Source organism: Lepisma saccharinum, chromosome 6, assembly GCF_977018435.1.
Source record: "Lepisma saccharinum chromosome 6, izLepSacc3.1, whole genome shotgun sequence".
In the NCBI taxonomy this organism is placed as follows: Eukaryota; Metazoa; Arthropoda; class Insecta; order Zygentoma; family Lepismatidae; genus Lepisma; species Lepisma saccharinum.
The window spans coordinates 5,334,885-5,352,357 of record NC_139234.1 but is presented as its reverse complement, the minus strand read 5'-3'; the positions used below and the strand labels follow the sequence as shown (position 1 = coordinate 5,352,357).

At 39.2% G+C, this 17,473-nt stretch overlaps 1 protein-coding gene across 1 annotated transcript in view; it reads left to right on the top strand.

Moving 5' to 3' along the window:
- The window catches only part of LOC145988519 (kinesin-like protein Nod), a 51,358-nt gene extending 46,981 nt beyond the window's left edge, over positions 1-4,377 (top strand). The window contains exon 15 of the mRNA XM_083123410.1: positions 419-4,377. Coding sequence (XP_082979536.1) covers positions 419-460 — 42 coding nt within the window. The 3' untranslated portion in view covers positions 461-4,377. The remainder of the gene's footprint in view (positions 1-418) is intronic.
- The last annotated feature ends 13,096 nt before the right edge of the window (positions 4,378-17,473 follow it).

Below are 17,473 nucleotides of genomic sequence, written 5' to 3'. Positions count from 1 at the left end.
AGATATTATAGCAACAGTCCTGTTATTTTCTAGCCAAACCTCTTAAATTATTCAGATTTATCATCACCCCAAATTTGCATTTTATATTTTACCTCATTAAACATTGTCTTGATGTTCCCAACCTAGCAAGATGTAAAATTTTCCTTGATTTTACATTTTCCCGTATTTTTAAGATTTTTAAGCTAAACGTAAAATCAAGGTTCCACTGTATTTATATTGGAATACAATGGAATTCCAATTTTTTGTTTTTCAGGGAACCAAGATGAATGTACTTAATATGCAAGAAAATTTTATGGCATTTAGCTCTGTTGGGACCATGAGGATTGTTGTGGGGAAACGTAAAATCAGGGTTCCATTGTATCAAATTTATTATGCATAGTTCGTTCATGTACATACTTATTTTGTTGTATATTTTCAGAAGAATGCTGTGACTGTAGCCACAGATGACAAAGAAAACTAAAGAAGAGAGAAGTTACAAGAGGCGCATATATATATATTTTAATAAACTGAGCAAGTAGTACTTTTATATAAAAGTTAAACTCTGAGAGTATTGACTAAATTTTAAAATATATATTTTTATTGCAATTTCTGATAAGATATTTTGTGAAATGTGTGTGTGGTTATTTTTTTTTAAAAAAATGTGTGAAGTGTGCAAGGGATGATTCCCACTACCTGTACTTAAGGTTAAATATGTGATGAATATCAATTACAGTAAAAATTGCATATCCCGGAACCTCTATAAGAAAGAAACCTGTAAATACGGAAAAAAAAGGTCCCCAGAACGGACTGATTTTATACCTGAAAATGACCTGCTTAAAGTGGAAACGGAACACCATTTAAAGACCAATGAGATGTTTTTATTCTCAGTAAGACGGAATTTTTTTTCGCTCGCAAGAAAAAAATGCACACTAAAAAACTCGAGATGCTCAATAATTCAGAAATTTATTTTATTATAAAACATACACTATACGTTTAGTTTATATTTTAAAATAAAATAAATTTCTGCCTTGGTCAACATATTGAGTTTTTCATATCATGGAAAGAAGGCTTAATGGTGTTATAATGGAATACTGTAAGTGGAACATGCCTCTGTTGCCACTCACATATCGGTAATATTGTTGATATGAAAGAATACACTACAATACTCATAGCTGTTACAATTCCGTTTCTTTCATCTCCCTTTCTTTGTATATTTCTCCTCTGTTCTTTTGTCATCTTTCTATTTTTCTTGTTCTCTCTCTTTGTTTCTTTCTTTTTCTTCACTTTTATCTCAATCTTTCTTTACCTCTCTTATTCCATCCTTCAATCTTTCTCTTTCCCTCTATGCACATCACGCTACGATGCCAGGGGTCCCGGGTTTGAATCCTGGCAAGGGCATGTATGTTTGTGAGTGTCCATTTTACTTCGCTTTTTGTGCCACTTTTGGCTAATTTGCGAAGATGGGGATGAGTGATGATATGATGAAATTGATGAATGTATCGCATTTTTATTCATGTACGTACATGCAGTAGTACTCTACATTATAAGTAATTCAAAAATAAAATCTGGTCTTTTCATTATTTCCTGCAGCGCTCTATACTGTATTTAAAGTCAACCCTGTATAAGAAGGAAAAATGTTAAGACAGAAAATTTTGCTCGGAACCATCATGTTCCGGGATAGACAGGTTTTACTGTGTATATATAAATCGTTTTTATTGAAAGACAAAGTAAAAATAATCCATGTCACTTTACTCTTTTCACAGCACTATTTTCTGATGGAATGTGATGGAGTTTAATATTATTTTCAAATCTTGCTTTTGTCTGTTGTCAAATTAGTATTCTTTGTCAAAGTTTATTGTGCAACACATTACATTTCAACTCATAAGGTCAGCTTTTTCCATTGTATGATAGTTTCCTTGTATTATCTTTCCCTTTTGTGTACATTTTTATTTCACGTTTTTGTAACCATTGTCATGAGTTAATTTATGTGTCAAGTTGCACAATTTTCAAGCTCCTGATGTTTACATAAATTATACTGTGTTGTATTGCAATAAGTAATGAAAATTATTGTTTAAACATTATTATACTCTGACAATAATTGATTTTATAAACTTCATCCTTTAGGTTTCCATGTAGCTTCTAGCAAATTTGAATGCTAAGTCTTTTTTTTTCTTTCTTTCTTCAATGATATGTTTTGCCATCATTTTGCACATATGCTTTTCCATATTCAAATATTCATAATGATTTCAGTCACATTGCATTTCTCTGGAAGCATTGTCTCTCACAGTCGTTCAGTTCTCGGTATATCAGACTTGTTGATTTTTCTTTTCAAACCAGTCCTAGGTTTTTCGTTTATGATTTTGCAATATAAGTTTTAATTTTTTTGGCACTCAAATATGCATATACCGGTAGATAAATTAATATGACTTTCAAACTACAGTATTGCATGTAGTACAGTAAGTAAAAACCAAAACAAGATCCAGTGCAACCAGTGAAATGACTCACTTAAGCAATGATAAAGGCTAGTGTTTATCAAACCTAATTGTCAAACCATGTATTATACACCTTTCTATTATATTTTTTTATAAGAGGTAAGCGAGTTACTAAAGATATATCCGCGAAACTTACTTGTAAAAGTTCTATTAATTTCAGTGGCCTCTGCCACCATCCACTTGGGAACTCTATGCTTTACTGTTAGGTTGACTTCTGGTTCCTGTTGTTTCCTCGACTACCGCTAGAGGCGCTGGTTTCGTCATTTCGTCTGCTCCGCGTGATGGGTTTGAGCTGTTGTAATAGCGGGAGTCAAACATGATGAGCCTGACCGCTGTCGATATTCAGCTCGTGCGGAAAGTGCATAATTGCATGAGTCTCTTTGATTTTGGTGTCAATTAGGGTGTGCGATGTATGCCTAACTGAAACTTTTTAGATCCTGTGTTTGTTGAACTTGAGGTGTCTTGCTAGTCCAGTAGTGGGTTGGCAGATCCATCAGATCTGTCAACGTAATGTGAGTTGCACTCACCCTGGGCATCATATACACATGGGTTGTCTAGTGGTGAAAGGAAGGATCTCTTTGTGTTTGCTTAGGGCACCGGCTATTTTGTTCATTGGTTTGTGTGTGAGTTTTATGTCATATTGTTTCGAGGTCTTGGCTAGGCGGTCGGATGTAGTCTGGTGGTAAATAAAGCAATCCATTTAGCTTTATCACTGCTGGCTGGGTGGAGTAGGTTAGGTTGGCGTACTTGCATTTGCTGCACCATGTAGAGAGTTGATGTACTGTGTATCCATTTTGAAGTCCTATGTCTGTACTCGATGGTAACTTCTTCCTTCAAATCTTCTTCACTTGAACAGTGCGAGAAAGCTCTTCGGTAGTAGATAAGCCATACATAGGCTTTATGTCGGGGTGGGTTGGAAAGGGAGTGGATATACTGGTTCCCTGCCCTGGTTTTCTATAGACGGTGGTGGTGAATTTGTTGCCCCTACTTTTGATGGTTAGATCTAGGAAGTTATTGATGCCTTGGTTTTCCCGTTCTATTGTAAATTTCAACCTGGGGTGAATGTTGCTAAGTTTTTCCATGAGTAGTTAATTTCTTCTTCTCTTTTGTAAACAACCAAAGTGTCATCTGCATATCTGCCATATCGTATGTATCGGAGTTCTGGTTAGTGAAGGATATCTTTTTCAGCTAGGTGCATAACAATGCTATGGGAGTTGCCCATGGCCAATCCTTCTGTTTGTATGAAATACTTGTCTTGAAATTGAAAATAGTTGTGCCTGAGGCAGATTTCCAATAACTTGGATACCTCAGACACTTCCACTGGTGAGACCTTATTGGCAGAAAGCCATCTTTCCACTGAGGTGAGGGCTAGGTCGAATGGGATGTAGTTATACATGTCAACCATATCTATGCTAGCAGTTTTGGCATGGTTGGCTTGCACTATTGAGGTTATTAGTTCTTTGGCATCTGTGCTGTTTTGGAAAATGTACGTCAGTTTGTGATTGTGCTCAGAGATTTTCTTTTTTAGCCACTTTGTGAGATGGAACATTTACAAGTAAGTTTCAAGGGTATATCTTTAGTAACTCGCTTACGTCTTATATTATCAACCGTGTTGTTTATTCCCCTAAACATGAATATATTTTTGTGTGTGTGTGTGTGTGTATGTGTTCTGGAAGCTTAAAATGGATACTTTTACTAAATGAACCACATAATATAGTGATGAACTATTATTTACCATGTAGTTTCGCATTTTGTTGTCTTGAAATCTAGGACATGCAAGTGAATTTGTCACAATTGTGTATTTGCATGTATTTTTTATCTCTTCCATTTTTACATTGAAAATAATCATATAAAATATTACGATATGTGCATTTACTGATTTGTCAGCTTCAATTTTTATGTTAAAAACAAGTATTTTGTAGTACAAATTGTAAATACCATCATTTAAAAAAATAAAGAATAGTTTCCTTGTATACTGAAATATGAACTCCAATGCTTACTACTTCTGTGTATAAAACATGTTATTTACAAAAATTATGTAAATACAGGAGAAATAAGAAAGTTTGTAATTTGATGACTGTGACTTATTGTAAAAGAAAACTTTGATATAAAAATGTGAGCTTAAATTGTTCATACATAACAAGAGAAAGTTGTGGTACTTGTGAAAGTGCATGAATAATTTGACCTGAACACCGCATGGCCACATTTTCACACAGGTAATGTTCACTTTTTGGAACATACCTTTACATTCCTCAAGCTTTCACTACTTCATGTGGCTTCCTCAGGAGGCTGGGCATGATTCAGGCTCAAATTGGTAAAAGATCAAATGTTTGTTTCAAAAAGAGATTAAAATAGTGGACAAATAAGTTAAAAACAAGGCTGTCCTGTCATTCATGTTGCTTCTGAACATCTGTCATCCTTCTCCTTTCTTCTTTTTCTCATCAACATAGTGACAACACTTATACACTGGTGAAAACAATTAAAGGGACAAATGGTATTTGTTAAAAGAAAAGAAAAATATGGAACGGCGAGAAGCAAAGAAGGGAGCAGACGATAGCTACGTGTGTTGCGCACAAACCGTGCCATGCAGTTGTCGATGACGTCGTACGGTGGTGGCGCTGTGATCGCGTGTGTGTAGAGGTACCCAGTTGCTCAGCGTGGATCGGAGCCACAGTACGTTGTGAAACACCGTAGCATTGGGCAAATCCGTGTGTTTTGAATTTCTGTGTTTACCCATCGTTAGTATGGCGAGTCGGCATCGTTTAGATGATGCCATAAGATGGAGGATAGTTGGAAGACACGAGGCAGGCCAATCACAGGCAACCTGTTGTAGGGACCTCGGGGTTCCGAGAAATGTGGTGTCCACGCTGTGGAAACGGTTCACAGAGACAGGAACAGTGGTCCGCAGACGTGGTCAAGGCCGCAAAAGGGCTAGAACGCCGGCTGAAGACCGTTATTTGCGACTTCTCGCCAAGAGGGATAGGTCCGCGACAGGAACACAGCTGTCTCGAAACCTGTATAATGCAACAGGGACATCAATTTCACGCATAACAGTCACCCAGAGACTGCATGAAGGTGGGTTGTATGCAAGGCGCCCTGTAGTGTGCATCCCTTTGTCTGTGCAGCACAAAAGGGCCCGGTTATCATGGAGCAGAGAACACCTGTATTGGACGGATAATGATTGGGGGCGCATTCTCTTCAGTGATGAGTCGCGATTCAGTCTGGATAGCGACTCAAGACGTGTTCTCATCTGGCGAGAAACGGGGAGTCGATATCGGCCCTCAAACATTGTCGAAAAGGACCACTATGGCGGAGAGGGTGTGATGGTGTGGGTGGGCATCATGGCAGATGGGCGTACGGACCTTCATGTGTTCGATAGAGGTTCTCTGACAGGTCAGCGATACAGGGACAAGATCCTTGCACCCTACGTGCGACTTTTCCGCGGAGCATATGGACCGCAGTTCATTTATGGACGACAACGCCCGTCCACATAGGGCGCAGTTGGTGGCCTGCGATGTCCCCTGACCTTAATCCCATGGAACACGTGTGGGATGCTCAATTGCAACCCTCCAACTAGCTCCAACAACCAACGCTGAGCTCAAGTGTGCCATAGTGCAAGAGTGGGTGCGGTTGCCACAGGAATTGCTAAGGACCCTCGTACACAGTATGCATCGCCGATGCCAGAGTTGTATTGCTGTACGGGGCGATCATACGCCCTATTAGACATGTTTTTTTTGGCCTCACTGACAGAGCGTCGGTCAGCTGCTGTGCTGGACATTTGGCATTTTTGGTTTTCATGGGTGGCGGTTATACCCATGTTTGTTTTCTCATCTATTGTTTTGTTCTGGGATGATGATGTGGCCACGTTTGGCGTTATTTTGTTGTTATCTTTTGTTTTTGCATTAAAAACCATTTGTCCCTTTGTTTTCACCAGTGTATATGCTTATAAAACCCAGCCCTCATCCCCCACCTTGGTAGAAATGGCACTGTATGTAGTATACCTGTGAATTAGGGAGGGGTACAAAATACAGATGACGTATATCTGGATTTCATATTATCTTTTCCCGATGCAACAGATATCTGGATAATCCAGAGAATTTGGATATTCAGATACCCCAAACATGTGCAGAATTTTGATATCCAGATAATCCGAACATCTGGGGCCTCCCCGATGGCACAGTGGTAGCGTTGTCACCTTGTAATCAAGGGGTCCCAGGTTCAATACCTGGCGGAGGCACATAGTGGTTCAGATTCCACTTGCAAACTGTAGGTCGAGTCCCAATTATCCTTACTGTGCTTAAAGTGGACTTAAAAACACCAAATCAATCAATCAATCCGAACATCTGGATAATTCAGATATCCGGATAGAAGAGATTTGATGAAGGATTTGTAGAAAATCTGTACAGTGAAATACGAAAATGAGGAATAAATGAATATGGATAGCACGTAAAATGGATACACGATAAAACTGTCCGGATAATGGCATAATGCACAGTCAGATATCCAGACATTTCAGGTAATCCTAATATCCAGATAATTCAAATATTTGGATAATCTGAATATCGGATATCTGGATAATCTGCACAATTTGGATAAAATTTTATCCGGATTTGGCCATCTCTATTATGAATGTCTTTGCTTTCCCTAGGCTCTTGTTCCATGTTATTGATACCCACCTGCCAGTTTTGCCTTTTCTTTCATTGAGCACGGAAAGATTACAAGTGCTGATTCACCTGATACACACACTCAATTTGCAGTGTGACTACGATGTGTTGGTTGTTCATGTCAATGGCTTTGAATGGAAGGACAAGAATTGGAACCTTGGAACTACACATGATGTTATACCTTGAAACCACATGCTGTGTGATATCACCATTGAAATTCGTGGGTTTGAGTACCAGCCTGCACATAAGCGTTCTTTGTGAGTGTCCCTTCATCAATTTAACTAGCCCAGTCATCACTCATCCTCATTGTTGTATTCAGCCGAAAGTTGCAAAAAAGCGATGGAAAATAGTGAAAATACACAATGCATACTTTGTGCTCTCTGTTCCGAGGTTTACTCTGTGTAGAAGCTGTGAATTGTCGTAACAAGATCTGCCAAATCCAGTCCAGGAAGCATTCATACGAGGGCTGCTGAAAAAGTTTCTGCAATCAATTTGAAAAAAGACATGTGAAATTCTGGAATTATTGTTTTTCAAAGTATTGACCCTTAAGATCGATACACTTTTGCATACGCTCAAACCAATTTTGAAAGCATTTTTACCACTCTGAAGCTCATACCTCAGGAACCACTGTTCAGAATGTGTCAACAGCTGCATCAGGCCACACACATCGCTCACCACTCATCTTTATTTTTCATGTGTGGGAACAAAAAGAAGTCATTAGGTGATAAATCAGGTGAGTACGGACAATGAGTTATTAATTCGACATTTTTACTGGACCAAAAATCAACAGTTTGGTGTGCTGAGTGGGAACCGGCGTTGTCGTGGTGAAGAATAATGTGACAATTTGGGTTTGTTTTACGCAATTCATTGATGACCTCTGGCAAACAAATTGTTGTATACCACTCAGCATTTACCGTCCTTCGATCTTCTAAAGCTATTGTTGCCACATGTCTGGTATAACTGAAGAAACAAGCAATCATTTGCTTGGCAGGACTCCTCGAACGAACAACTTTTGTTGGTTTCGGCTCACTTTGAAACACCCAAACAGTGGATTGCTGTTTAGTTTCGGGTTCGTATGAATATATCCAAGTTTTGTCCCCTGTAATGATGTAGTACACCAAATTTGACTTGCCTCGGTTGATTTTTTTGAGCATTTCTTTACACCAATTTACACGAGCCTGTTTTTGAGCTAGGGTCAAGTTGTGTGGGATCCAACAGCTTGAAAGTTTTTCAGAAGTATTGCTTTCATGTCAATGTCCAAGGATGCCTGAATCTCACGGTAGGTCACATACCGATATCTCTCAATCATTTCACGCACAGCATCAACATTACTGGCAACAACAGATGTGGATGGACGATCTTCACAAAATTCATCACTGAGAAATGTGTGACTATGCTGGAATTTGGAAAACCAATTTTACACAAACCTATTGGATGGTGCTTCATCCACAAAAGCCAAATAAAGTCACTTGATTCATTGTTTTGGTGTTAAACTACATTTGAAATCATAAAAAATCATTGCTCGAAAGTGTTAACGAGAAATTTCCATTTCTCACACGAAACTGCTGTGAAAAATAAACGTATAGGCTTAAATAAACAACCAAAGATAATTTAAACATAAAAAAGGTCTATTCTTCAGATTTTTATAATAGCGGAACACTAGCGCCACTGTTGGTGGTAGTTTGCAGAAACTTTTCCAGCACCCCTCTTACATAAAACAAGTCTTAATTCCCTTGTTAAATACAGCTTCAGTTTTTGCCTTTTGGTAGGGGTTTTTCATTAAATAAATATTTTTTTCTTAATTGCTATTTTCCAACTTTACCTAAGTAGGGGTTGTATAAGTAAAGATTAAGGAAAACTAAAAAATGGTCAACGAAAAGGCATGAAAAAGTCAAGAATGTTGGATTTGTTATTTTAGAAGACACCCTGTTAAATTGCCTTGACTGATTTAGTTCAAATGCAATACCAGACACTTAACTGCTGCGAAAATTACAGATGAAAAATCTAATTTTAAGGCAGTTGGAGTAACCAAGTCATCGATGGCTTGTCCCATACCTGCCCCTCCCCAACCACGCACTATATTTCACTCTTAATGTCCAAACTAGTCTACGCGATGGTCTAAAATTCCCTAGAAGAGTTTAGTTTTTAATCTAAATCTGTGAATCGTTCAGGCCCATAGCTAGAATTGATCTCCAGGGGGGGCTTTGTAAACCAAGTCCATTTTATAAAAAAAATGTTAAATGAAGGTAAATTATGTGTGTTGGGGGGCACTCATTCATTTATAAATATCATATACTACACAAATACTACATTTTTCTACATCTTTTAAAACATCTCTTGAAGTGTTAATTGACCAGTGACGTGCACTGAGGAGTAGCTAGTCTAGCAGAGATAGATCAATCAATCTCACATCTCGAATTATATTCAAATCACAATATTTATTGTCTTGTTAAAGCCACCACAGCTCATATGCAACACCTTCTTTTCCATGCGCTTCTCGTCCATCGGTGTTCTCCGCGGGCAAAGCTGGCTGGATACCCTAGCTCGCTCTTCTTCCGCCAGACCAGTTTCCAGGTAGAAAGGGCCGGCCCAAGGAAAAGGAAGATTTCTGCCTGTACCTCCCTTGTCCCCTCGCCCCCCACTGCAATGGTTGAAAGCCCATGCTTTCAGGTCCGCCAGTCTATCTCCTATAGGACAGATAGGGGATTGGTTTCTCATAATTTTTTTGTAAATCCTCTAAAGAACACAGGGTAAAATTTTCGGCAGTACTTATGTTCTCTGTATTTACACAACCTTTTACACGTACAATATGTGTGTATGTATAATATGGGATGTAGTTTTATTATTTATGAAATGGGAACATGTTATGTGCAGACAATAATGTCATGCTTTCTTTCTTTTTTTTCTTTTTCAAGTATGTAATATATAATGATTAAATTACAAATATGTGCTCAGGCTCTCTCTGACTCTCGTTTTAGTAGTGTTTTATTTAAATATACTACTCTTTGTCTCTAACAGTCATAAATACGGATGTATTTATTTGGGCAAGAGAACGCGTGTTCATATTGTTGTTGGTTTGGTTTATTTTACTTTGCTTTTCTGCCACATTTGGTTATCGCGAAAATGAGGATTGAGTGATGATATTATGAAATTGGTGAAGGGACCTCATATGAACAATCCAGGCCAGGATTCGAACCCATGATGTGTGCGCATTCTTGTCCTATGTGTTGCAGTGAATAATGAAATAATTTGGAATGAAAAATGTATCTCAGAACTCGAAAAGTCAAATGAATATCATTGAAGAAACTACAAAAAAGTGTGTTGTGTTTTGTTACCTGTCACCAAATCAACCAAGCGTGGGGAGTGGTTATCACAGCGCACTACGACACCAGGAGTTCCGGGTTCGAACCCCAACCCGGGCATGGGCGTTCCCTGTGCTCGTCCCTTCATCAGTTTCATCGTAACATCTTCACAATTAACCAAATGTGACCAAAAATCGACACTAAGTAACAAAAATGAAATCAAATCATTGATTGATTGCTCAATTTGGTTTATTTTACTTCGCTTTTCCGCCACCTTTGGTACAACAAAATAGATGAAGGAACACACACAAAGAACACAAATGGCCAATCCGAGATTCGAACCCAGGATCTCTGGCTTAGAGTCAAATCAAATAGTTTTTTATTTTCGAATGTGGGTGGGAGTTACGTGTACTTTTTTCTAGTACTCATTCATAATTTTGCAATCTTTTCCTGTTATTGACATTCTTCTTTTTTGTAGGAATACTGGCCCTAAAGGGAGGAGGGGTGTGACCCACACCAACCCCCCCCCCTTGAGCACGCCACTGACTGCTACCCCAAGTGTCGACGTCACTCTAATTGACTGATACTGAAATTATCCCTTACACACCCCACATTATTTTAGATGATACAGATATGTATATCACACACAAAAAACGCACAATATTTAATCACAGTGCCTACAGTATATTCCGGCCGAAGCAATGAAACACCCCTTCCTTCCCAAAACTTGGGAGCTGTTGTTGACCTTTGACGCAAATGCGGAGGGAGATTGCATGATGACATCAAAGTCACAGATTTCTGTCTAAACTGGAGGTTGCAACAGGGATAGTGAAGGTACAGATCAAGAAGCTCCCCTATGAAAGATTTTCTGAAGTCTAGAGAGTATTCTAAATACTTGCAGCTACTTCTGCTCATAAACAAAATGAGCGAATGTAATAGATACTCTTCATATTCTGTGGATTTATCCTTAAAGTTGTGAGTTGTCTACATTTTCACTCTTCACTGCTAACAAATTATGCAAAATCGTTTACCTAATGTAAAAGGGGGGGGAATCGTTAGCAAGAATTGGAGCTATCACTTTCAACACAGAACATTTACAATTATAGAGAGAGCTATAATAGTTAGGGCAGGAAGCAGATGCCAAGGTAAACAGGCCACAAATGGAGAAAAAAAGTTTGCGTTGTGAGACACTGTGAAAGTGTGAAATGAAAGTATTTAATGTTTATTTATTAATACATGTTTAAGTTTTCAAAGCAATAATTCTAGAAATTTTCTTGCTAGCTTTGCTCGCAGTAAAGCCATTTACTTAAGAGTCACGTCAAAACTTTACTTACGTATTATTTACTACTTCAAAACAATTTTCCTTAAGAGCTGTATTACCAACTCTGTGTATCCTGTAAAAATTGTACTCGATATACGAAATACTAACACATTGTAAATTAGGCTACTCAATTAACAGAGAATAAATAATGCCAAATTGCACATTTGGAAATCAAAGGACATTTTGTATTAATAAGTCATCTTTACTACAGCTAAGAAACAACAAATTGTACGGTAGAAGAACGTGAGGTACTTGAGGCAAAATTCATAATATTTTATGGATGTGTTACGGGATCAGAGTTGTTATGTGCAGGCAAATATTAAAGAGAACTGTAAGTTAAAAAAATAAAATTGTTCTCAAACATTGGGTAGGGATGCCAAAATCTATTTTCAGCACAGGTGCAGAAATCACTGAATCTGAAAATACACGTCAATTTTACAACTTCCGTCTCAACTGAAGACTTTTTAAAAATTTGGATTTAGAGCTGCTGCATACGTACATGTAATGCATGTCTTTCATCGATTAACGTGGAGCCCTTCCCCCTGAACATAAACTCAGAGTTGTGCCTATGCTTCAAATCAAAACTCAAGCAAGTGCAAGTTAGAATTGATTCTCTGTGAAGTGAGGTATACGGTCGAAATTGCCCCTGCCAATTGATGCGCCACCAGAGCGTGGTGGTTGGTGCCCAGAAGAGCCGATTGACTTTCTCTACAAATAGCATCATAAGTAGCTCGCACTTCCAGGCAATGCAAAAGACTACTGAAGGCAGAATGTACTGGTGAAGCTCGGAAGCAAATAGCAGGTGAAGTACCGTGGGAACATTTGATGTTTTGAAGGAGACTGAGTTTAGTGAATAATAAAAATGAATTCCATTACAGATGAAGGCTGTGTCCGCAAGGCGCTAGAGTAGGCTGTTGAAGGTGTTGAAGTACAGTCTTGTCGGAAGTGACGCCACCTAGTGCAGTTCGAAAGTGCCAAGTAAACGTTCATTCGAGTCTGCAGCACACAGGACTCGAGAATGCAGACTTGATTCTTCCCTCATGTGCTCGTTATTCACTTGATTGAAATCATGGACGTTGAAAGTCGGCCAGTTGTTGTTTGTAGATCTATTGTGCGGAAATGAAATATAATAACTTTTTAAAATGCTATGTGATTTCTATCGTGAATTTATATATATACCGTGAGACAAAGTTTTATCTACTGACCATATTAGGTGCGCTACATTCGAAGTGTAATTCGAAAGACTTTCGCTTCCAGTCCAAGACTTTGAGAATGAATTGCAGGACTATTGTCGACATATGTTCGCTTCACGTGCGGTCTTGCATCTTACGGACACGACTTTAGTTGGGTGTGCACGTACGAATGTGCGAATAGGCAGGAGCCAGACAATACTGCGTTTATGTCAAACTTGCTCCTCCGCCAAATTTATTTTAGGTTTCCACTACATTCTCATGTTTCTTTCACAACAAAATATAGGAGATTGCGTAACCTTTTTAACTTTCCTATTGAGTCGGGAAATTTTTGGAACTTCCTAACACTGAAAATATCGAATTCTACAACTATTTACCCCTTCGAAGGATTGTTCGGGATTCCGAAAAGTCGAGATCCAGGGACGTATCTAGACTGGGGGAGCCAGGGCGTTGCCCCGGCGCCCCCGAAAAGCCGGAAGACTGGAATGGATTTTCCTGGCTTTGTTAGACTGACTATTGGGGTTCATTTTATTGTTGACTGTTCAATGTAAAGTCGTGGAGCAGATAAGACTTGAAATAGGAAATGCCACGAAACGGAACGGTTTAGCTACTTCACTAACATGGTGGTCATATTTCTCTCTCTACAGCGACGAGTCACGAGTGAAATGACTACGCTGTTCTACAACAGGGTGTCTCTACCAGTCAAGAAAGTCAAGAAATTATGCTTGTGGTAAAGAATTGTTGCTTTTTTTTATGCAATGTAGTGAATTTACATTGTTACATATACCTGTACGGGGATTTGATAATATTGAATATTTGGAAATATAAAATTGTATTGACTTGTGGTTTAAATTTTTTTCGTTTTGTTTCTTAAGAATTACATTATTATATGCGTGAACTTTTGTAAAAATATTAAAGTAATGTGGCTATTTCCCATCCAGGATGAAGTCTGAAGTATTAATTTATACATGCATTAATAATGAAATCAAGTCTAAATCTCTTGTTAAAGTCTTCATCTTAACCATTCTCGTTTGCTTATTTTACTTCGCTTCTTGTGCCACTTTTTGCTAATTTGCGAAGATGGGGATGAGTGATGATCACAAACATCCATGCCTAGGCCAGGATTTGAACCCGGGACCCCTGGCATCGTAGCACGATGTGCTAACCACTCTGTCTACCTATACCTAAGTAGGGGGCGATTGAATACATGTTAATGAAAAGGCAAAAAAGATCAAGAATTTTGGATTTGTTATTTTGGTAGACACCCTGTACAATTATTAATAGTTAATAATTGGACACGGGTCTTGTGGAATCTTCTTCCCATTTTAAAAATGTAAACAGACGGAAATCGTAAATGGTAGGATGCTCAACCAAGGGGGCAATTTAAAAAAATCAATGTACATCTCTCAATATTTTGTCTTAATAATGCTTATTCAAAGAATCAATTTGTGAAAATAAAAGGTATTTTCATATTGTTATTTTGCGTATGATCAATGATTGGATTTATTGTCTGGCTTGAAATTTAAATGTTCGGTTGAAGGGGTAAGGAACAGTGACGGCGACAGCCTAAAATAATGCGTGAGGCTACAGATTTCGAAGTCAAATTCTCGGCGGGGGGGGGGATAACTAATATCGGCTAAAAGGTAATACCTTAATACTTTACTACGGTATAATTGTACCAGCGACCTATTTTACAGTCAGATCCAGAGATAAATCACTGAGATGTTACGTTGCATTTTGTTCTACAGGCACGAATTTTTTTGGTCAAATAAAATGCAATAATTGTATTGTTTTCTTTTCCTAAGCCATTATCGAGAGGAATAGTATTGCATAGTTACCATTCATATGAACAGTAAACAAATTACACCATAAGAAATACACTTATTATCAACTCGCTGGATATACGAGGCGCATGTCAAAACAAAGGGCCGATATTTTTTTACGCGGGGTTGGCAACACTGATGAAGTTGAGCATGCCCTAGTATTCTGTGCTTGGAACAGAGATAGAATCGTCAGAGTAGGGTTGCGTACGTGCGAGTAGCAGTAAGGTGAAATGGCTGCCGTAATACAAAACCCGCCAAATGTGAAGTGAGATCTGTCATACAATTTCTGAACGCCAAAGGACAGAATGCAGCTGACATCCATCAGGAATTGTGTGCCATTTATGGACCGACAGTGATGAGTGAAAGGAAGGTCAGGCAATGGTGCAGAGACTTTCGGGAAGGGCGTTCAAATGTCCATGACGATGAGTGTAGCGGAAGGCCTAGTGTTCAGACGGATGATCTGGTGGAACACATTAACGAGAAAATGCGTTCCAATCGCCTGTTCACAATATCTGAACTCGCCAAAGAGTTTCCAGAAGTGTCTGCGAAAACAGTGCATCGAATTGTGACTGACAACCTGGGGTATCACAAACTGTGCGCGAGGTGGGTACCAAAAATTCTGACAGACGCTCACAAAGAGCAAAGAAGGACAGTTGCACGTGTTTTTTTGGCGCGCTGGGGGGAAGATGGGGATGACCTCTTTTCGCACATAGTGACGGGGGTTGAAACGTGGATATCGTACGCCACTGGGGAGTCGAAGCAGCAGTCAATGCAATGGTGGCACTCTGGTTCTCCTAAAGCGAAGAAATTCAAACAAACACCATCAGTTCACAAAATCATGGCAACCGTGTTTTGGGACCAAAAGGGTGTGATTTTTGTGGAATTCTTGGAACCAGGACGAACAATTACAGCAGAGGTGTATTGCGAAACACTGAATAATCTGCGACGTGCCATCCAAAATCGGCGGAGAGGAATGCTACTCTCTGGAATTTTTCTGATCCATGACAACGCCCGCTCACACACAGCTGCTCGTACTGTTGAGACAATTCAAAGATTTCGATGGGAACTATTCAATGATCCCCCTTACAGCCCCGACTTTACCCCCAGCGATTTCTTTCTTTTTCTTCACCTGAAAAAGTGGCTTGCATCGAAGCGTTTCAACGACAGTGACGTGCTCAAGACATCAGTTCTGGACCGGCTGCTCTCTCAGGCGACAGATTTTTACGCAGGAGGTATAGGAAGTTTGTGCCACGCTATCAGAAATGTCTGGAGGTTAATGGTGACTACGTGGAAATTTGTGTTTATCAATCACAATAAATTTCTTCTATAATTTCTTGTTTTTTAAAAAATATCTGTCCTTTCTTTTGACATGCGCCTCGTATGTATAAATACTACACATAACACTATTCCTATGTAAAGAATGTGAGTACTTTTTTGTTCAAATAAGAAAATAACCACAGCAAGAAACTACGGTAAGGTACGTCTGTTTTTATGAGCAGCTACAACCTTGTTTAAATCCAAAGATTTTGCAAGCTCTTTCTCAAAGGACAGAATAGATATACAGGTTGTCATTTTAATGGCGCCCACGGACCACGGAAACGTATAGAGGACATCAAAACAAACAACTTCTCTCAGTAACATTTTTCTCGTTGGCGCATCGTTTCGGCGCTACAGTCGTTCAAAAAAGCTCGTTTTACCACCTGAATGCTGGCAACCACACACAACATTTCATTGCATTTGTGACGTCATATCCCGTCGTGAAGCAATGCGTTCCAGGGTTGCCAGGAACACACATATTCTGTGAAAAATGACATAGCTACAATCAGCCACATTATGTACCGTAAAACAAAACGAGAAAACACGTTCTGTAACCTAACAGGAGGTAAACAAACGATACGAAATATGGTAGAAAGAAAATAGATTTCAAGTGGAAGTAGTCATATCTAATTTTGTCTTAGCTTACATATCAAATATTTGCAAATCTAGTTACCAAGTTGGTATCTACAATTTAGTCGACAAAATATAAATGAAAGAACTCAAAATTCCAAAGGTATGCAACCAGTGGCGGATTACTAAATAGGCCCACTAGGCACGTGCCTAGGGGCGGCAACTCTTGGGGGCGGCAAATATTTTTTCCAGAATATCAAGAATAATAAAAAGTGTCTTACGTACACAGTGACAATTTAGACCTATGAAACCAATGTTTCAAATCAACGGTTTGCAACACTTTTGCTTCATATGAAAGAAACCGCGGTGGCTCAGTCGGTAACGCGTCTGACTACCATGCTCAAGGTCCCGGGTTCGATCCCCGGCCGGTTCAAATCCGGGAACTTTTCTAACGGTGGAAGCGGCCCCGGCGCCTACCCAGCGTCGAATAACATGGGTACCTGGGGGAAACCCTGGGGGGTAAAGGCGGTCAGGGGCGTGATGCTGATCACATCACCCCCACTCACGACCGGATCAAGAAAGTATGGGGTGTTACCCCCACACCCCCTATACGCCTTCATGGCGTGGTGCTATGCACAGGGGAACACTTTACCTTTTTTTTTTTTTTATGAAAGAAACCTTGATGTATCGGATTTGTGTGTTATCAAGAAATGTTTCGTCTGCTCTGCCTCCTTCAGGCGCCAATCAATTTGTTTTTAACCCCTGCTGTGGCTTTTATCGCTTACAATGACAATGCAAGCCGCTCAGCCTTTGTT